At 34.1% G+C, this 23,056-nt stretch overlaps 1 protein-coding gene across 3 annotated transcripts in view; it reads right to left on the bottom strand.

The window, feature by feature from the left end:
• Positions 1-23,056, bottom strand: part of MON2 (MON2 regulator of endosome-to-Golgi trafficking) — a 105,309-nt gene that overhangs the window by 32,961 nt on the left and 49,292 nt on the right. For all 3 annotated transcript variants that reach the window (XM_077913643.1, XM_077913644.1, XM_077913645.1), the window contains exons 12-25: positions 22,748-22,980; positions 20,916-20,997; positions 20,151-20,335; positions 18,632-18,744; positions 17,254-17,358; positions 16,794-16,874; positions 16,642-16,715; positions 16,466-16,556; positions 12,430-12,531; positions 10,806-10,916; positions 8,503-8,678; positions 6,108-6,270; positions 4,403-4,696; positions 1,551-1,749 (exon numbers count right to left, since the gene is read on the bottom strand). In XM_077913643.1, the coding sequence (XP_077769769.1) occupies positions 1,551-1,749; positions 4,403-4,696; positions 6,108-6,270; positions 8,503-8,678; positions 10,806-10,916; positions 12,430-12,531; positions 16,466-16,556; positions 16,642-16,715; positions 16,794-16,874; positions 17,254-17,358; positions 18,632-18,744; positions 20,151-20,335; positions 20,916-20,997; positions 22,748-22,980 (2,009 nt within the window). The remainder of the gene's footprint in view (positions 1-1,550; positions 1,750-4,402; positions 4,697-6,107; positions 6,271-8,502; positions 8,679-10,805; positions 10,917-12,429; positions 12,532-16,465; positions 16,557-16,641; positions 16,716-16,793; positions 16,875-17,253; positions 17,359-18,631; positions 18,745-20,150; positions 20,336-20,915; positions 20,998-22,747; positions 22,981-23,056) is intronic.

Here is a 23,056-nt window from a genome sequence, read left to right as displayed (position 1 = left end):
AGGTTATGAAATACATAAATAATTAAGGTTTAAAGTCACTTCCCAAAGACTATAAAAGACTAAATTTTTAAAGAAGAGATAAGCCTATATGGCTGAGGAAGCATTCAGTTAGTAGCAAAGCGGGAAGTAATCCTGGTATGAAACAATAAGTACTACTCTGCCTTTATAGAGGACAAAAAATAACACCTGGCCAGTTACATGCCTATTCCTCTTCACTCTTTTTTTAATTAAAAATTGAAGTATAATTTACATACAGTTGAAAGCACAGATTTTTTTTTTTTAGTGAACTCTTCAAAGAGTTTTGATATATTACATCTAAAAACTCTCAAAACTAAACAGAACACTTCTGTCAAAGAAAAGCTACACAAACTGCCTATGTCTTCATTTTCAAAAACTAGATTTTTATCTATTAGGTTTTGGTCTTTAAAATAACTATCATGAGGGCAGCCCCGGTGGCGCAGCGGTTTAGCGCCACCTGCAGCCCGGGGTGTGATCCTGGAGACCCGGGAACGAGTCCCACATCGGGCTTCCTGAATGGAGCCTGCTTCTCCCTCTGCCTGTGTCTCTGCCTCTCTCTTCGCTCTCTCTCTGAATGAATAAATAAATAAATCTTTAAAAAATAAAATAAAATAACTATCATGAAAGTATTAAAAATGATGCTTATTTTGTCAAAACTTAGCAAATGTACAGTTTAAAGCTGCTACATTTCATTTTATGTAAATTTTATGTGAAAATAAAAATTAGAATTTTAATATATATTATATATTAAGATCTAGGAGTACAAAATAGATCAGACACTATAGATTATTTTTGAAAAAAAAAAGGAAAAAATGAACTTGAAGAACATCACACAAAAATGCTGATGGAAAGAATAAATATGCTTATGCTTTAACATAAACAGGAACAAAAAAGCCAAATATAAAATAATAACTTATAAAAATGCTATAATATGTATGGTATGCTCATAATTACATAAAACAGTATTTCTGTTCTGTTCATTTTTCTCTACCATCACCATCACTACCATCAGAATTGAAGGTACAATCTCCACTGGGGTTTCTTAATCTTAGTACCATTGACATTTATACATTCTCTGCCTGTAAAACTCTTCACATTTTGTCTTACCTTTGCCTGATGAAATACTACTCATCTTTCAGGGAAGCTTACCTGGACCTCAGAGGCCTGGTCAAAAACGTATTATAAAGCTTACGAAGCACCATTCCTTTGTAACATTTATCACTGCAGCAGTGTTGCTTTTATGTAATTATAGTTATTCCCTCAGGCCTATGACAAAAAGACTGCTGTGTATTTTACTCACCATTGTATCCTCTAGAGGCTAGCCCAAAAGAGATACATTATATATTTTCTCAATGAAATGAATGAAAATGTGTATGCTCATGCACATATCACACAAAAACAAAGACTGGAAGTTAAGACTGAATATTCTTGGGAAGGAGCACTATACATAAATTTTTTTAAAGATCTTCTGTAGTTTCCAAATTTCATTTAACATGAATAACTTCTATAACCGGGGGGAAAAGTGGATATACCTAAAGGTTGCAGTAAATATCTTCTAGTGTTGAAGATTCTTGCTACTCCGGCCAATGTTAAAACCCATGTCTCTGCCCACTGCTTCTCTGCTGTGTCCCTTGAATGATGAATGAGAATATTGCCACCTCCAGACTCAATCTTTTCTTTGTCTGCAGTGGTAGAAGACTCCCGAACTCGATCCAATAGATGAAAGAGAACCTGAATATTTATAAAAATGCACATAAAAATAACATAGCTTAAGTAATAGCACAGCAGTTAGAAACTGTCACAAAAAAAAAAACTGTCACAAAAATATTACACCTGACAGATTCTGTATATGAGAAAAAATTTAATATTAAAGATATTATATTAAGCTTGTCATTAAAGTCATGGACTATGAAAAGTTTTTAAATTGGATAGAATATTTTCTAAGACTTGTTGATCGAAGTATCAATAGAGCATCTATGGGGTAATACACAAGAAGGGAATGAAGCTAAGGAAAAAAGTTTAGGCAAAAAATGTAATTATGGAAGGTATCTGTAAGAAGTTACAACTGAAAGTTCAGGACTAAATGAGGGTGCTTGAACAAAATCAAGCAAGGGGATGCCTGGCTGGCTCAGTTGGTAGAGCATGGGACTCTTGTACAGGGTCAGGAGTTCAAGCCCTGCACTGGGCATGGAGCCTACGTTAAAAAAAAGAAGATGAAAGGAAAAAAACAAGTAGGAAGTGTTTGGGACTTGGATATGTTTGTTTAAAAAATTTTTTTTAATTTTTATTTATTTATGATAGTCACAGAGAGAGAGAGAGAGGCAGAGACATAGTCAGAGGGAGAAGCAGGCTCCATGCACCGGGAGCCCGATTTGGGATTCGATCCCGGATCTCCAGGATCGCGCCCTGGGCCAATGGCAGGCGCCAAACCGCTGCGCCACCCAGGGATCCCGGATATGTTTGTTTACACTAAAGAGTAGACTCAGAGGGAGGAACTGAAGAAAAAAAAATTTATATTGGAAAGACAAGCAGAAACATTCTGTGAAACAGAATCCAAGGGAAGAGAAATTTCAAGGAAAAAATAATTAACAGCGTTAAATACTACAAAAAAAAAATGAATAGGATAAGAACTGAATTTAGGGTGAAAATCTCGGCAATTAGAAGACCACCTGTAGCCTATGAACAAATTCTGTGGTTCTCAAAATACGTTCTCAGAATTAACAGCTTTAGCATCACACAGGAAATTCAGTTACGCAAATTCTCAGACCCCTGCCAGGGGCTCAAAAAATATCAGAAACTCTGGGAGGCGAGGGGTGGTGGCTCAGCAATCTGTACTTGAAAAAGTCGTCTAGGTGATTCTGTTACTTTACGATTTAAGAGACTCTAATGTAGAATAATCTGGAAATCACCTTAAAAGATCAAGAGAATGCAGGGGAAGTGAGGAAGGAAAAAAAAATCACTGAGAATTAGGCAGCAAGATTAACACTTAAATCAGAGAAAATACCAGTTTGCTTTTAAAATAGTAAGGGAAGCTTAAGCATTTTGTGATCTGAAAAGGAGGAGCCAGTGGATGCAGCTGAAAGAGAACACACAGGAAGGAGAAGGGATTTTAATTATTTTTATAAGTGGATATACATTATTAATTTTTTAAGACATTTTGGAATATTTCTGTTAAATTGAAGACAAATTGTTAAATACAATTAAGATTTATGATGCAGCCTACTGTCAAACTTACTGATCTTGGAAATTCACAAAAGCAATGAAAAGATGATAGATTTTTATTAAAATGGAATAGATGGGGACACCTGGGTGGCTCAGGGGTTGAGCATCTGCCTTTGGCTCAGGAAGTGATCCCGGGATCCCAGGATCGAGTCCCACATCAGGCTCCCTGCATGGAGCCTGTTTCTCCTCTCTCTGCCTGTGTCTCTGTGTCTCTCTCTGTCTCTTATGAATAAATAAAATTTAAATAAATAAATAAATAAATAAATAAATAAATAAATAAATAAATAAAATGGAATAGATAGAACAAAAAAGGAGAGCTTTCAGCAAAGAGGGAATGCTCACTAATAAGCTGTTGGTTTTGTAAGAAATTTTTTAAGTGTTTTTTTTTTTTTTTAACATTTTATTTATTTACTTTGAGAAAGAGAGAAGAGAGAGTGAGTGCCCATAAGGGCACACACATGCTGGGGAGGAGCAGAGGGAGAGGGAGAGAGAGAATTCCAAACAAACTCCACGCTGAGTATGGAGCCCAACACAAGCCCAATCTCACAACTGTGGTCACTAAGCTGAAATCAAGAGTCAGATGTCCAACTGAAGAAAGTTTTTGAAAGAAGGATGAAGGAGAAAAAAGGGGCACCTGGCTGGCTCAGTCAGTAGAGCCCATGACTTTTGGTCTCAGGATTGTGAGTTCGAGCCCTACATTGGGTACAGAGATTACTTACAAATAAAATATCTTTTAAGAAAAAGGGAAAAAAAATGAAACAGTTAATGAACAAACATAGAATTTACCAATTTGATGTTACTTCTGTTCAGTGATCCTGCAAGTAAATTTCACTACTGTTGATATTCTTTCATTTATAAAATTCTCCGTTGGTAACATTTGAATTATATGTATGGTTTTACCACTTGGGAAAACAGGAAGAAAAAAGGGAAAGGCAAAGGCAAAAATAGAAACACAGATAAGAGATGAAGATAGAAAGAGAACAGGCATTCGATATGTAATTTACTCTGTGTGAGGTACAATTTTAAAGTATGGCAAAACGAACATTTTGTTTTGTCAAAAGCACAAGTGCATGGAAATTCTTTTTCAAAAATTAATAGGAACAAGATTGAAAAATTTGAAAATTTGTCTCAAAAGCTAGTTACTCAAGCTAATGGTTAATACCTTCCAAATAACAGTGTGCCATGTTGAATGCTGTAATAAAGTTCCATGTGCACCAATTGTTGAAAACAGAGTTTGTCCAGCACTCTTCCTCACTGCAGGACGAGGATCCACACAGAGTTCACCCAATTTTGCATAAAGACACAACCACAAGCAATCAAACGGTGGAGCAGGATGGAAAGGCCGATTTAAAACCACTCCTTTCTCTTCTGCCTGCTTTTGCTGTGCTGCTTCTTCTTTATCTAATTCTTTTTCAATAGTTTCCCCTCTTTGGAAAAAATAATCTGAAATATTCCACTAAAAAGCAAAGTAGAAAAATGCCATTTCACTCACAGATTTTAAGCACATAAGTAAATGCGCAACACATGGTTGCTTTACCTTTCAGAATAAAACTTTTAAAAGCCACTTCAGAAACTCCTTTTCTAATAGAAAAGATTTGAAAACATCTGTCTCCACCTGATTTCAGGAAAATTTGAGGAAATAATCTCATGCTAACATTAATATTTTTAAATGTTTCTTTATGAAACATTTCAAAGACACATAGAAAAACAGGGAAAATGTATCAGTATATTGATATACACATAAACAATTGTTAATATTCTCTCATATTTACTTCATGACTATTTTTATAATTTCCACTAGATAAAGCCTTTAAAAAAATAACCATGATACCATTATGACACCAAAAAAATTATTAACAATGCCTTAATATTGTTTAATGATATTAGGCAATTTCATATAATAACTACTATATCCAAACATATCTTATGACTTCATTCTCAACCACAATATGTGGTGTATGAATTAATAAGAATTATACCAATGATAAAAATGTAGAGAATCTTATGAACATAAATATAAAGAAGGTGACACCTAGCAGTAATTTAATCAATACTGAATTAACTACTCTTTGGGAGCAATTCTATACATGTGCTTATTTTCCTTCCTATAATTACATTTTTAATAGTAACTTATCTGGCTTGTAAGGACTATTTAAGTTTGACTTTAAAACCTCCTGGCTTATAATAAACATTTAAAAGAGTCTAAATAATTGTCTTTAAATACATTTATATTGGGAACAGCTTTCTATTTGTTTACTTACATAATATCAATAATATCCTATCTTAGATTTCCTTCTACCTTCAAGATGAATAAAACAAGGTTCAATAATAAAACAATCAACAAGAGGCACACAGAATTAAAATACTGTTTCCACAGGTCAAAGTTCTTCCATTAACATTTGCCTTCCAATAGCTAATAAAGCAGTGCTGACAAACTACAGGACTGTGTATACAGCAAAGCCCTGTGTATATAGTAAAGCCTTTTACTGAAGCTTTATTTACACTAAATAAGTAATACATGAAAATGTTGTTACTAAAACAATACTAAAAAAATCACTTAATCTTTACACTAAAGTCAACTGAATACTTCCCTTATATATTATTACTTGTTTACCAATCCTCTCATGACAAATCTTTTAGAGTGAAATTTCAGCTCAATATATCAAAATTATCCCAAATATTCTGCTATTAATGAATTAATTCTTAACTTATGTCACTTAATCCTCCATGCAAAATATAAGTTTAGTACTTAAAAGTCATTTAAACAACCCTTCTAAAGCCATAAGCCTAGTCTCTTAGCATTCACTCTCAGCAGCATAACAGTGATTTCTAAATTATATGATCACGAGAAAAGCAATAATACTTACCAATAAACCTATTGAAGTTAAGCTAATATTAAGTTCTTGGTTATGAAGTCCAAAGCTACCTGCAACATCTACAACAATCTGCAGGCATGTACAAGGCATTGTTGGTAGAAAATCTGTCACGACCAACTGAAGACACTGGAACGCAGTTCGTATCAAGGATTCTCTGAAAAAAAAAAAAAAGAAAAAAATTATATTCATGCATTTAAAAGAAATGTAAGTAAAAATAACATCTTACAGTAATTTGAAGCAAATTAAATTCTATTTTAAAAGTTGAACAAAAAAAAAATAAATAAAAGTTGAACAAGAAAATCTCCCCTAATATAGAGGATATAGTATTTCAACATTTACATAAATGAAAAGGAGAAACACATACTTGAACAAAATTAACAAATAAAAATAAAGAACTTTGAATCAACTAGCCAAATAAAACTTCGACATTAATGAGTAAAGGAAATTGGCTACAGCTACTTTCACCACTGTATCCCCAATATCTAGCATGGTGCCTAGCACATGCAAATACACCCAATTTACTCACTGAATGAAAATGAGTTCCTCATTCTTTTATATCTATATCTTACTTAAAATTCTACATCTATTCTATAAAAGAAAAGAGTACATTTTGAATTTCAAATAAAGAGAATAAGAAGGAATTGATTTGAGAGAGAAATTCTAGTGGTGAAAAATAATAATAAAAATGAATCGGGGAACCCTGGGTGGCTCAGCAGTTTGGCACCTGCCTTTGGCCCAGGGCGCAATCCTGGAGTACCGAGATCGAGTCCCATGTCAGGCTCCCGGCATGGAGCCTGCTTCTCCCTCTGCCTGTGTCTCTGCTTCTCTATGTCTATCATGAATAAACAAATCTTAAAAAAAAAAAAAAAAGAATTATAATAACTAATGCTTATTTTTCTCTTAAACATTTTATTTAGTTGAGAGAGAGAAAGAGAGAGCATGCAAGTGAGGGGAGGGAGAAGGACAAGCAAACTCCATGCTGGTATGAGGTTCAATTTCACGACCCTGAGACAAAAACTCAGGAGGAAATCAAGAGTCAGATTCCCAACCAATCAAGCCACTCAGGTGCCCCAATAACTAACACTTATTGAGGGTTTGCTATGTCACGCACTTCCTAAGTGTTTTATGTGTACTAATTAATTTCATCCTACCATGATGCCCTAGTTTATAACTACACTGTAGACTGGGAGAAGAAACTTAGCTTGATTTAAGCTGTGACTGATCTCTTTCCACTTTCATCATCTCAGTATTTTGTAGTTTTTTAGAAAATTTATTATTACAAATAAATAAGAAAAATTAATTTTTCATAATAGTCCCAAGCATCTCAATCATAGAAAACTCGACTAGTCATCACACAAGATAGTATGAGTTCTGCTAGAGAATGAGACAAATATATGCAAACATTTGATAGACCTCTCCACTGCAATGCTCTACCTTAAACTATGTAAGTCCATTTTGCTTTCTTCAGTATTTACTACTTAGTTAATAATACCACCATTCATTAAACTGCCTAAGTTAGAAATCTGGAAGGCATTCCTTATTCTATTTCTTATATCATCCTTCACCCCTATAATCAATCTGCTAAGTAGCTCAAGTCCATCACTCTTCTATTTCTAGAGAACACTGCAGGTTCTCTCATTTCCCATCCACCCCTCCATGGTGCTGTCACAATGATATCAGATCACACTGTTACTCTGCTTACAACTCCTAAAATGTCTCTCAAATGTACTGAAGATAAATCCAAATAGTTTATAAAAGCATATAAGGTCCTTCATAATTTTGGCTCTGCCCCCCTCCAGGAATACAGGCCTCCCTTCCACTGGAATTCTATTCTTCTGAGCCATAACAGACTATTCTCATTAGGATTCTACTTACAGAGCTTGTTCCTTTTCCCTAAGATTCTACTTTTAGAGCAAGAACTATTTATCTTTGTAATCACAGTAACTAGCAAGCATAGTAATTAGACTATATTAGGCACAGAATAAATGAGCAATAAATTTTTTGAAGTCCCTTAAAAGCAATTTCTTAGATTTCCCAAAATATGCAGAGAAGTCAAGTCCTAAGTATTAATTCATGTCTTTACCAATATTTAATAATACAAAACCCAATCTTTGGATGTGTTATAAAATTTGTTAGCGTGGTGCATTTATCTTCTGAAACTTGTATTCTTGTATAAATGTCAAATGTCAAGTAAACATCAATTTTTCCAACCTTCCAAAACAAAGGTGAGCCCTGATTAATTCACTATAGTCACTGGAGGTAGGATTAAGAAAAATGATTTTAGATCTTAGGAAAGGCACATAAAAAACTACCACTTCTGCAAAATTTTAGGATGAATTTCCTCTTAATCACTATTAGTTTTTGGATGTTAGTTTCAAACACTTACCCTTGATCATTTCTGATTGCTCCCATGACTCCAAGCACTAATGGCCATCCGGGCCCAAGACTGTCTCCCTGACTCTGAAGAATCTGCAACACACATTCTAATTGCTTGAGTCGGATATCTGGATGGTTAATACTGGACATCTCCTTTAACGGGTTCAATAAAAGCAACTGCAGCCTCTGAAAACAGGAGAAGAAACTAATTAGGAAGAGTGGCTCAAAGACTATAATAGTAATTAGAATCTTTTTCTACTAAAACAAACACTGAATATGATTCTCTAACCATAATCACTAGAAGTTTCTTTTGTCATGTCTTTTTCTTAAATAAGAGAAAATAAAAAACAATCTTAGACTATGAGTCATAAGGACTATGACTTATGTCCTTAGACAATGTTAGACTTCAGATTAAATGGAGAGTGACTCTGCATTAAGAGACACTAAAGACCCCAAACAAAAAGTAGTTAATGAATTAAGAACTTTTTAAAAAAAACACTAATTAAAGACCCATATACAAATGAATCTCACTAAAGAAAATATTTCTACTTATATCTAGCTATATTTGGAGAGAGGAAAACAATCCCCAATTTCTTTTTTTAAACTTTTTTTTTTTTAAGATTTTATTTATTTATTCATGAGAGACACAGAGAGAGAAAGAAAGGGGCAGAGACACAGGCAGAGGGAGAAGCAGGCTCCATGCAAGGAGCCCATCGTGGGACTGGATCCCGGGTCTCCAGAATCACACCCTGGGCTGGAGGCAGCACTTAAACCGCTGAGCCACCCAGGCTGCCCAACAATCCCCAATTTCTAAAATTACCTTTCATTTACTCTGTTAATAACAGCATATCAAATGTATTTAAATTTAAAATTCTTAATATTCCTAAGAATTAAGTATGGTAGACATTAACAAAGATGGCATAGAACTACTGGACCCATTGTAGTTTAAGAAAAAAAAAAAGGAGGGATCCCTGGGTGGCGCAGCGGTTTAGTGCCTGTCTTTGGCCGGGGGCACGATCCTGGAGACTCGGGATCGAATCCCACGTCGGGCTCCCTGCATGGAGCCTGCTTCTCCCTCTGCCTGTGTCTCTGCCTCTCTCTCTCTCTCTCTCTCTGTGACTATCATGAATAAATAAATAAAATCTTTAAAAAAAAAAAAAGGCACTCTGTTCGGGCCCTTTTAGTACATGAAAACACTTGCTTCATTTTTAACTTTTTTTCTCTTCAAGGACTCATTTATTTGGTTCACGGTCTGAAAAAACATTTAAACTCTATGTGTCAGGTATTAAGCTGAATATTAAGGATAGAGATCAGGGTTTTCTTTTCAAAAAACTTAAACTGTAATAGGAAAAAAGTATGAAATCACTAAAATGTAAGTTCTATAAGAACACAGATCTTTTTTTGTCTCATTTATCTTCTATGCCAACAGCTAAAACATTGGTTGGTACACTGTATGTACTCAATAATTTATTGAGTAAATTTGTAGAATACAATTACAATCAGTAAATAATGAAGGCAATAGAAATGCCTATTAATTGCCTCATTCTTACTCAACTTCAAACAATAGAACTTTGGTGGATTTTTAAGAAATTGTATAAGATATATGTGAATGACTACAGGAGTCAGGACAAAGGACTCAAACTCTAGAAGTATAAAATAACTTTTAAAAGTTTTAAAAATAAAGATCTATTTTACTGTACTTGTCTCTTTGACCACTTGTTTTCTCTCCAAGTAAGGATACTTAGAGAAAAAATTAGAGACAGTTAAGGACCAAAGTAGGGAGGCTAATAAAGTAGGGCCTCAAATTAAACCTTTAGCAATGCTTGAACAGGGAAATTTCCACACGGGGAGACCAGTTCTAGGTAATTTAGTAGCTTTAATTCCATGTTATTCACAAGAAAGTTGCCATAATTTTTAATAAAGATAGATAATCCTAAAAATCCAGACATGTCAACCTTCTGTAAGATATCCATGGCCTACATATAAAATAAATATTAAGCAACAAAACCCATTCTCAGAATATCATCCATTTGATAAATTAAGAAAATATCACATACATATAGGAGAGGATGATTTTATATTAAGAATTTAAGGGGATCCCTGGGTGGCACAGCAGTTTGGCGCCTGCCTTTGGCCCAGGGCACGATCCTGGAGACCCGGGATCGAATCCCACATCGGGCTCCCGGTGCATGGAGCCTGCCTCTCCCTCTGCCTGTGTCTCTGTCTCTCTCTTTCTCTCTCTCTCTCTCTCTCTCTCTCTCTCTCTGTGACTATCATAAATAAATAAATAATAATAAAAAAAAAACTTTTTACCTGGTTTTGTGAAAGTGGAGGATCATGGTTAAACGTTAATCCTGCTTTAATAAGTGAAGTTAAAGCTTCTGCTCCCCATTCTCTCATTCGAGAGTTTGGATGCTGACAGACCTGGAGACAAAACATTGAATAAAAATTAAATGTTCAATTTGTATACTTAAGCTCACACATCAATTTGAGAAAAAAATTAAAACATTATTTTCGGGGTTTTTTCCATTTAAAAAATTATATCAACTGTTCATCAATAATGGCTGAATGAAAAATTATATCTAGAATGTAAGTAAGCTTACCTTCTGTATAAGAGGCATAGGAAGCAACAGAGAGAAGATAAAAGATGAAATTAAGCAAGTCATAGAAAAAAAAGGACTTCATAAAAGTAAATTATGTCATCAGAGTAAACAAAAGAAGCAAGCTAACACTAAGGTTCCTAATTAGGCACACCCTCACAATCAAATTCTGTGCTAAAATCTTAACTTTTTTGTGCCATTTGATGAGAAAGTTCATGATAAAGAAATCTGCATATATCCTTTAATAATTCATAAAAGCAATTTCAATAAAATGGAAAAAAATAAAAGGACAAGTACATTTTTTTTTTTTTTTTATTATTAAGAATACCTTTCCCAGCTTACTAAAGTAATACAAAATGATCCTGGTAACCTAAGCCTAAAGCAACATAAACATGTATACTGATAGAAGCAGCTCTTACTGAGATGTAGCTAATTATTACCAATCATTCCAACTTGGACACAAGAGTATACAAATTCAGATGAAATTCCCTGGTACTATCTACAATTAGTGCTACCAAACAGGCTTTTCCCTCTGCAGAAGAGCTATCTCAGAATCACAGAAAAGGTTGTAAAGAAGTGTTTACAGAACCCCTGGGTGGCTCAGTGGTTGGGCGTCTGCCTTTGGCTTGGGGTGTGATCCAGGATCCGGACTGAGTCCCATAGTGGGATCTTTGCAGCGACCCTGCTTCTTCCTCTGCCTGTGTCTCTGCCCCACCCCCTCTGTCTCTCATGAATAAATAAATACAATCTTTAAAAAATAGAAAAGAAAAAAAAGCAGCAGTGTTTACTACTAACTCTCAGCCCCAACTGCCTTTAAGTTTCAGAACTAGTTAAAACTGAAGTGGATCAAGAAACTGTATAACAAAAGAAAGAAGTCCCAAGCTAACAGCTGAAGGAGTCTTCAGAGATTTCACTGATATATCACCCATTTTTTTTCAGCCATAAAAACCAACCTATTTCCTCACCAAAGCATTTTTTTTAAGATTTTATTTATTTATTTATTCATGAGAGACAGAGAGAGAGAGAGAGAAAGAGAGAGAGAGAGGCAGAGACACAGGCAGAGGGAAAAGCAGGCTCCATGCAGGGAGCCTGATGTGGGACTCGATCCCAGGTCTCCAGGATCACGCCCTGGGCTGAAGGCAGGTGCTAAACCACTGAGCCACCCAGGGATCCCCAAAGCAGTTATTATAAAACTTTAGTCCTTGATAAGTTATATAGATATAAGTACAAGGAAAAAAAGTTACTACTGATTTTTCATATGGTTATCCAGAATCATTAATTCAATGTGTGTCTCTTTATTCTTAACAAAAGTACAATATCTAAGAAAAAGCAGTTACCTCAAGTAGATGGCCAGTTAGAGGTCTCCAAAGAATTTCTATTCGATGCATGTTAACTAGACCCGTTTCTAACAATTTGGCAACAGCAAAAAGAGATGGTTCCTAAAGAAAAAACATATTGTATTTTGATATTGTATTTGAATTTTTAGTACTTCAATTGTACATAAAACTGACAATACTCTGAAAAACATGATTATAATACATAATTAGTATAGAGTTAGCGATAATTAGAACCTCAGTTATCCTGAGACAAGCCTTCTGCCCACCCTCAAGCATCCAGAATAGCTCCTAAGTGGAAAATTTGGTTAGGAAGAGAATACCTTCATGACAAAGAAATGAAAAATTCAATGCTTATTCCAGATACACAGAATGGCCTGTCTTCTGACCAGAAAGAAAGATGCATTCCACCACAGACTAAACTGTCCCCCTAAAACTCCTATGTTGAAATCCTAACCACCAAGTTGATGGTAACTGGAGATAAAATCTTTATGGGGTAATTATGGTTAAAAGAGGTCATAAGGGTGAAACTGGTAAGACAGGATTAATGTCTTAAAAGAAGAGACACCAGAGCACTTGCTAGCATGCTCCTGAGCACTTCTCCTCTACCACATATGAGGACATAGTGAGAAGGCATCTATCTTTCAAGCCAGGAAAAGCCCTCACTAGAACCTTATGCCAGCATCTAGATCTTAGACTTGCAGTCTCCGGAATTGTAGAAAATACATTTCTGTAGTTTAAACCACCACGTCTGTGATAATTTGTTAAAGCAGTCCAGGTAGACTAATATATATTCTTATCAGAGTATTCTTCAAATGTCCAGGTTTTATGTGTGAATATCAGGAAGCAGGGAAAAAGCAAAAAGAAGACAGCAGAGACCAGGGGAAAGTCAGGGTGAAGTCAGGAATATGGCAGATATCAGAGTTATCAGTTTAGACACTAACACAAAAGTAGCAGATATAGAAGACAAACCCCTCTCCTCAGTTGTTGGCATTTCACCAACTAGAAAGGGAACTAGTATTGTTTTGAGACAAATATGGTCAGGATGATCCTTCCTGCATGTGCTAACGTTGTAGGCACCTTAAAAATCTGTGTGGTAGAATCGTGTATCATTGTAGAAACAGCATAACTGGTTAAAACTGATACCTGTGAAGTTTTATTTCAACCCTATCACTTAATAGGTATGTAACCTTGATTAAATTACTGTGTTTCCATTGTTTTTTTAATCTATAAAATGAAGATATAATATACAGAAACAACCACATTAAAAGCATCTGGCACATACTAAGTCCCCATAAATGCTGCCTCATATTGCTTCCTCCTCCTCCTTCTGCTTATTGTAACCAGGATGTACACAGGAATCATGTGGCATTTTAAAAAAAATGTACAGATGTCCATGCTTCATAATTGAAGAATCTTATTCAGGAAGCCTAGAATGAAGTTTTGGCATTTTATCTTTTAAAAGTGCTACAGCAGACATTGATGCACACAAAAGTTAGAGCCATTAGTGACATGGTTAAGAGTAAAGCTCTAGAATGAGGCACATGCAGGTTCAAATCCAAGCTCTAACATTTACTAAATAGGTGATCCCAGGCAGATTGGTTATTTTTATTTTTCATCCATAAAAAAAGAGGATATTACCACCAAACCTCACCAAATAGTTTTAAATGATTAAATAAAAAAAATGTAAGTGCCTGCCATATAGTAAACTATGAACAACTGCTTTTTTATTTTTGCCATTGTATACTGAGCTTGGTAATGTCTCCACAAGCATCATCAACTCCCACCTTCTAGTAGGGAAGAATTTGCAAACTTTACCATAAGGCACTTCCTCAACACATTAGCACAAATTCCTGAAAAGAGGACCAAATAATGAGATGCCTGGTCACTGTAAAGCCACAATAAAGAACATTGATATTTATATCTTTAATCCTTAGACTATTTAACTCACTCAGAAGAGCTGACACTAATAAGTATTTTTTAACAATGAAGAAAATTACACAAGTTTCTACTTATTTTAACACCTGCATATTTTGTTATAATTTCTACATAGAGAAGGCACAACTGAATAATAAACTGTTTTATGCTTCCATTTAAAAACTTTTTTTTTTTTTAAGATTTTATTTATTCATAAGAAACAGAGAGAAAGGGGGGTAGAGACACAGGCAGAAGGAGAAGCAGGCTCCATGCAGGGAGCCCAACATAGGACTCGATCCCAGGTCTTTAGGATCATGCCCTGGGCCAAAGGCGGTGCTAAACCGCTGAGCCACCCGGGCTGCCCTAAAAACGTTTTATACTTAAATATCTTTATAAACTTTTATTTCCCTTCCACGTTTACGACTTCACTTTACAAAATTAAACTCTTTAATAGAGCAATGAAAATCTATTCTCAGGAACATAATTCTTTATCCAATGCATTCATATTCTCTCAACATTTGTTCCCTGTAAGCCTTGAAATATCACATCTGCTCCTACCACTCTCTTGAAATTGAATTCTTTCAGGTTAACTATAAACTAGTAATAATCAAATTTCCTATTTCTTCTCAATTTTCATTGTTCTTGACTTCTTGTAACATTTTTCTCTTTTGATTTCCACAAACCTGCCCTTTTCTAACTCATACCATTCCTTCAATATCCAAGTCCAATCACAAACTAATTTATCTTGATTAATCTTAATTCTTCTCGTAGAAATATGCACTAAAAGTATCTTCCATAACAGGACATAAAGGATTCAGAAAATAAATTTCATATCACTTAGTAACTATGATTTTATCTAAACTCATACTACTTTAACTACTACTTAACCATGAGCCAAGTAGTTTACATGCTGTTAGCAAGTAAAAATCGTCTATTTTCTTTATATTTCCTAGCAGAGTATCATGTGCTGATACTGTGGTTACTGAATTAATAATACATAAATTCTCAAGATATTACCACAGAAACTTGCTCAGATTCTATTAAGGTACTCTATTAAAAATATATTTGTGTGTTAAGAGTCCATCTTAAAGATGTAGGATTATTAAAGATATCAAGAAATTGATTACTTCACTATATTTTGTATTACTCTTGCCGTACACTATATTTTGTATTACTCTTGCCTATATTTTGCATTACTCTCACCTTAATTTGGAGTAAACTATAGTATGTATTTTCAAACACCTGAATGTTTATGTAATTCTCTAGCTATGTGCTATAATATACAAAACTGACCTTATCAGTTACTCTTTAAATCAGTCTTACAGATAACAAACCAGAGTACAAAGAATTATAATTTAGGACTAGGCGAGCAATATAATTTTGGACTTACAAGTATATGAACAAGTTAGAAATTCTCTGCTTTTTAATCATGTTCTGGGTATCTTCTTCACTTACTTGTAAATGGTTACACTATACTTACTTTAAACAGAGAAAGCATTTTATTTTAAATAATTTCTAAAGTATAAATCAATCCATATATTCCTGTGCTTTCCAAGTATAATACAAAATGATATTTTGAGTACAGAAAGAGATGTTCTTGAATGTCAATATTCAAAATTACTCTTCTATTCATTCAATGAACAAAGCAAAAATTTAATTTTCAAGGTAGGGAGAATCATTACCTTTAGAAAGAAATGATTAGCTCCTTATTTTCCATCCCAACGAAGGCAAGAAAAACTGAGACATATATATATTGCTTGATTTAAATCTTGTATTGCCCCAATCATAAATTGTAATTACAAATATTATTGTGACATCTTATGGAACTCATTTATAAACGTGGTATTGCCTTTATTCTTTATTAAAATGTTTCTTAAAATTTCAGTATCCAAGAGAAATGGACATAGTTTAAAATTATAATACATATAAAGCATATCACAAACCACATTATGTCCTCTTTCCTCCCCCTTCAACAAATAACCATAAATGGTAAAAGCTCAACAGAGTTGAGGTAGCCTGCAAGTTAAGTATTAGTCCCACTACCAAAATACTAAGATCATAAGATCACCTTATTTAACTCAATAATGTACCATATATAAAACAGAAAAACAGAATATCACACCTTATTATTTCCATAGGCCATATCCATTGCTTCTAGGGATAAGGAGCAAAGTGCATTTATTAAATGATGCAATGATACGTCATCAAGATACCTATAATGAAAATGAAGAAATAAAACATTCTGATCTAAAATACACACTAATAATATATCTATCAATTTTAAAAAATGATTCTTACTGTGAGCTTTCAAACAATCTTGAAAGTATATTGGAAATCACTGGTAAATCTGTCATCACTGCTGTTGTTAGAACCTAAGAGAAGAATACAATTAAATGTAATGTATGAACATTTCAGGAAGCACAAATTGAGTAAGACTAACTAGAGCTTACTGTACTGGGTCCTTCTACAGCTCTCCCAGGTTTCAAAGCACCACCACTACTAGGCTTTAATCCCAGAATCCACACAAGATGCTGTTAAATTAAAGGAAAAAAACAAAGAAATTTTTAAAATTATAAAAATTCTAATATCTAAAACTAAAAATCAGTAGTAACTTCTAATAACTAAAATTAAAATCAGAAGGTTTCCAATAACTAAATTTAAATTAGCAATTACTATTCATATAAAATACTTCTTATACCAAGCACAGGATATAGAACTTAGGCCATTAAGAGAAGCATTCCATCATTTTGTATAATACAAGCCATGTCTTTTTTCCTTTCTAACTTTTCCCTCTTCAAACTTTCTGTCTATTCTTTAAGGCCTGCCCAACGCACCAATAGGCACTGCTTACTCTATTAGCACTTAGCTATAAAAACAATACTGACCTCTGACCCAGAGCCTACAACATACCTGTAGAGTTGCCAAGACAAGTTGCCATGATGTTCCAAGAACAGCTCCATGGCAGTGTGCCAAGTTAAGTAAAGTCCTCATACACTGGATATTTTTGGAAGTGAGCTATGTATATTTTAAAAAAGATATATTTGTAAGAACTGTTTTTGCATTCTTGTAAAGCAGCATTATCATATTCGAATATTTTTTTAAATAAAAAAACAAAAATATTTTAAAAATGGGTTTGGATAGTTTGGTATAGAACAAATTAATTTGCTTAAAAGTTGTGCTATCATATATATATTAGAATGTCTCATTTAAGAGATTCCAGATGGGGAAGGTTAAGTAAGGAGTTTTGACAAATAAAAGCTTACAGATTCTACTTTAAGACAAAGGCCCTTAAAGAAGTATATATATAAACAGGCATCATGTCATATTAGTTTACATTATGATTTTGAAAATTAACCTGTGAACATATAGTAAGAATATAACTCTTAACTGTATAAAAGACAGTTTGACACTGGCCTGGAGTCACATTGGCTGAGTTCATGTCATAGAACTATCATAACAAATTAACCTCTCTACCTATCATTACTTTAGGATGTAAAGAGCTAAGGGCAATAAATCAGGTAAGACAAAACTCAATAAATATTAGCTGCCACCATCATCATCATTATTATCATCAACATGGAGAATATATTTCTTTTCATTTGGTCCTTACTACTGGTAATATACTGGAAAATAATATGTTTTAAGAGTACCATAAGAAGAAATAGCAGCTCACAGTTTAAAAAAAATTTTTTTTTTAATTTTTATTTATTTATGATAGTCACAGAGAGAGAGAGAGGCAGAGACATAGGCAGAGGGAGAAGCAGGCTCCATGCACCGGGAGCCCGATGTAGGATTCGATCCCGGGTCTCCAGGATCGCGCCCTGGGCCAAAGGTAGGCGCCAAACCGCTGCGCCACCCAGGGATCCCCTAGATCACAGTTTATACTTTCCTTTTATTCTGATTCCTTCGAATTAACATTTTGTAGAAATCAAAGTTATTCTATATCAAATGGAAACCATGTAAACTATTTTTATTCTAGTTATATTTTTTCAGAATGTATTTGTAAGATATATATTATAGCCATGATCCTTGCTTGGCTGGAGATAATCTTCTGTGATAGTTACTATTAAAAAGATGATTGAAATATATTACTCTTTAGGGGGAAAAAAAGTTGTGTTATCATAATTGCTCATGATAATGTCAATCGCTAATGTCTTCTAAAGGTATCAATCATCCAGGTAAACGAAAGTAAATAATGATAATGATAAAATTTGGCAAACACAAAAAGAAAAGTGCAAAAAATGTGCTGGATAATTAGTTGGCAACCAAGTTAAGAAAAATGCTTTACCATTACTGTCCCTTGAGGCTGAACTGCCAGAGGCTGACCCACTGCCACAACTTGCTGGTGAGATTCACTTGATGGACTTATCATCATAACACTTTGACCCTGGATGGAATATGCTAGAAAACAAAGGAAAGCTTAAATAATTAAGATATATACTCCTCACACTGCATTTAAACTAATGTCATATTTTATTTGTTTTGTTTTTTATTCATTTGAGAAAGAGAGAGAGTATGCATGAGAAGGAAGGAGAGGCAGAGGGAGAGGGATAGAGAAGTAGACTCCCCGCTGAGCAGGAAACTGATGCCGGGCTTGATTCCAGGCCCCAGATATTAGGACCTGAGCTGAAGGTAAGACATTAACTGTCTGAGCCACTCAGGCACCCCAGTAATATTATTTTTAAAAACATTAATTTGATTAAGCTAAGTTCAATTATGACACTTATTTAGTTACCAATTATATGCAAACATTTTTAAAACTCAGGAGGTATAAAAGCCAAGACAAACAAATTTGAAGTAATTCTCTTTTTTTTAACTACTTTTTTTTTTTAATTTTGTTTATCTGACACAGAGAGAGAACACAAGCAGGGGAAGCAGCAGGCAGAGGGAGAGGGAGAAACAGGCTCCCTAATGAGCAGGTAGCCCAATGCAGGGCTCGATCCCAGGACTCTGGGATCATGACCTGAACTGAAGGTAGACCATAACTCACGGAGTCAACCAGGCATCTCACTAAAGTAATTTCCTACAAAACTTTTTTAAATTAAAGACTTTGAGAGACTTCTTCACAAGCAAAATAGAATCAGAACACATTATTTTATTAACATGTATTCCCAGGGAACTTTTCTAGTTAAAGTTAGAGGCCAATTCTCATGTTTTTGGTTTGAAAACTAAATATCATTTTGAAACACATTACATGTGACAAGCTTGAGTGTTTCTAAAGTATTCAACAAGAAAAAAAACTGAATGTTAATCTAAGTGGTTGCCTGCATTATTGTTCTACTAGTTCCATTAAAAAAAAAAAATAAAACCACCATTTCAACAGTATGATATAGTTTAAAAAAGACTTTCAGATTTATTTTCTTCTATCCTCAGAATTATTGTTTAAAGTTATTATTCTTGGGACACCTGAGTGGCTCAGTGCTTGAGCGCCTGCCTTTGGGTCAGGGCGTGATCCCGGATTCCCGGTTCGAGTCCCGCATTGGGCTCCTTGCGTGGAGCCTGCTTCTCCTTCTGCCTGTGTCTCTGCTTTTCTCTCTGTGTGTCTCTCATGAATAAATAAATAAAATCTTTAAAAATATATATTAAAAATAAATAAAATAAAATAAAATAAAATAATTATTCTCCCTGTACCCCCATTGTTTTAAAGACATGTAAATAATTGAAGCTCTGGGTCATTAACTTCTCACAGAGGTCACAGAGTCAATAAGTGAACCAGCAGAGGCTTGAACTCAGAATTTGTATAATCTTTTCTCCGTACCTTATCACTCCACTAGATGAATAAAACTGTGAATAAGTTAAAGTCTTACATTTGTTGGACAGTGTAGCTGCTGTGGTGGTATTCAGTACAGTAAGAGCATAATGGGGAGGCAGGGAACCTTTGCATATTGCAGTTATAAAGGCGTCTCTTGAGGTTACAAGGCCCAGTCTTCCACAAAGAGCAGCCATAGTCAGTTCAGCTTTTAAAATATTCTCAGTGGCAGCTTCATCTGTGCTGAAAAGATAAAGTATTTTATTTAATATCATTAATTTGTATTTAACTATACTGCAAACACGACAGGGAATTAAGTATTCAGTGAAGCTATAAGAAAATCTATACAAAAATATTACTGAAATCAATATACTTAAGAAAGAACTTTAATCAATATAATACCTGAAAATTTTAACTGAGTAAAAGCAATATGTAATACATATATTCGTCATAGAAGAAAATGGTCATGCACTCAAAGATTTAACTTAAAATATTAAGCATTTCAGGATCATTAAATTCTGTCATTATGGAAAAAAAAATCAAAGAGATTGATAGTTACCATCACTGTAAAAGTAGTAGTAAGGGTGAAGTGAAAAAGGCATTCTGTAATTTTAGGATTGTATTTTCCATTAAAACATCGTGACAACTATTCTTGTGGGGAGCAGGGCAAGAATAGGATGAAAGAGGGGGAGGTGGCAAAAAAAAAAAGAATAATGTTTAACTAACATTAAGAAATAATTTTAGGACCAATTTAAGTAACTATTTTAATGTTTGTTTCTAATTAACTGCCACATGCAGTATAAAAATTATAAAGACTTAATACCTGGCATCAAGGAGGAGTGAGAGAGCAGCAAGTAAACCGCACCAGCAGGCATTCACCATTTCTTCCCAAACAGCTCTACTAACTTAAAGGACAAAAACATGCAATATTTCATGATCATTATAGATAGCATAGTATTTGACAACATCTCATTCTAAAACGTCCCAAAGTCATTTATTACATATTCCATCAGCAACTCAATTACTAAATACTAAAGCATTAGAATTTAAAATACATTTGAATAAATGAAACTTAACAACCACACCAGAGTTTCAGAATTTGAAAAGTCTTTAAACTAAGTTGCCTTAAAATATCCATTGTAGGATCTTTCAGTACACAAGCTAACTGATAGCTGTATATGTGTATGAGTGTGTATGTATTTATGTATGGGTAATCCAAGTTCCGTTTCCCTTCCCCTTCAATGGCTTCCAGCCACTGTGACAAGCTAGGAATGTAGTGTAATAAGCTGTTCAGCCAGAAAACTGGTTTCTATACACTGGGAATTAAGCAAATGAATAAATCCACTGAACACTGTTGAAGAACGTAACTGCAAACATGGGAAGTTTAAAATAAGCCTTGTGGTATTAAACCAGAACTGGAGAAACCTCACTTAAGACATTTTTAGACAAATGTTTTTAAAATGTAGAGAGTATGTGCTTATGTGTGCATGTGTATGAGTGTATTTCCTTTTCAAGTAGTAAGAAGCACACTAGTGCCCATGTGTTAGTTTTGAAGTATTAAACTAAAAGGAGCGAGAGCTCCTATGAAAAATGACTGATTCCTGGGCTTGACAAGAAAGATCAAAGATGAGCTAGGAACATTTTATTTTGTTAGATAGTAAGGCAGTGCTCAGACAATGATAAAAGAACACAGTGGCCAGTTTGAAAGAGGTCCCACTGGCCATATCAGGAACAATCTGAGTGTTAAACCAAATAATGATAATCATATTGTAACCTTTCAAATAAAATAAATCCAAGAATCCATATTAATTTTAATGAGTAAATTTAAAAAAAAAATGGGGGAGAAGGGAAAGCTCTCTTTTATAGTAGAGGTCTCAAAATATTCTCCACAAAAGTTCCTAATTAATCTTACATTGAAAAAACCAGCCAGACATCATATTAACCAAATGATAAAAGTTAACATTACCAATAATGATACATACCGATATTGTATTCTCCTGCTGTGTTGATACACTAAATATATAATGCAGCAATATTTCTTTTTTTTTTTCACAGCAATATTTCTATGATAGCACTAGCAAAAATGAGTAAATTGAATCTAATTATAAGGAAACAAAAGACAAACCTAAACTGACTAACCTGTACTCTTCAAAAATGTCAAGGACATATAAGACAAAAAAAATAATAATAATAAGGAAGTGTTCTAGATTAAAGGATAGTATAGCAATGTGGAAGTAAACTCAACATGTGGTCCCAGAACATAAAAAACATCATTGCGGCAACTGGCAAAATTTGAATGAGGTCTGGGATTAGATAATACTGGGTTGATGCTAAATTTATGATGGGATTGTACTGTAGTTATGTTAGGAAACTGTTATTATTTTTAAGAAAACATTAAAGTATTAAGAGGTAATGGGGCATCATGTCTACAACTTCTCTAATATTAGAGAGTAATATTAATATTTGCATATTAATATTAGAGAATATTCAGGGAAAAAGTGCAGTGATGTATTTAATAAAATGGTAACACAAATATGGCAGTATTAACTGGGAAATCAAGGTGAAGGATACATGTGAACTTGAGTATTTCTGCAGCTTTTCTATAATTTCAAATTATTTCAAAATTAAAATTAAAATTACAGACATCGCATATACCTATTTCCTTATCCATCTGGTCTGACGTTGACTGTAATTCTTGCTGTTCTGAAGACTGTGTTAGTGAAGAGGCTGCTTCAGTGGTAGTCTGACATTCTGTTTCAACCTCTCCTAACTCTCCTTCAATCATACTGGTGATTCCACGTACAAGGTCAAGCAAACAATGGAATGCCACAGACATAGCATAACCTTCCGGTATAGTTGGGGGCTCAACTTTGTCCAACATCTCTAGGCTGAAATTATGAAAAAAATCAGAACACTAATTAAAAACCATGATGATGAAAATATATAAAAGTATTTCCATAATTT

Source organism: Canis aureus, chromosome 11 (assembly GCF_053574225.1).
Source record: "Canis aureus isolate CA01 chromosome 11, VMU_Caureus_v.1.0, whole genome shotgun sequence".
Lineage (NCBI taxonomy): Eukaryota > Metazoa > Chordata > Mammalia > Carnivora > Canidae > Canis > Canis aureus.
This window is presented reverse-complemented; position numbering and strand designations above follow the sequence as displayed.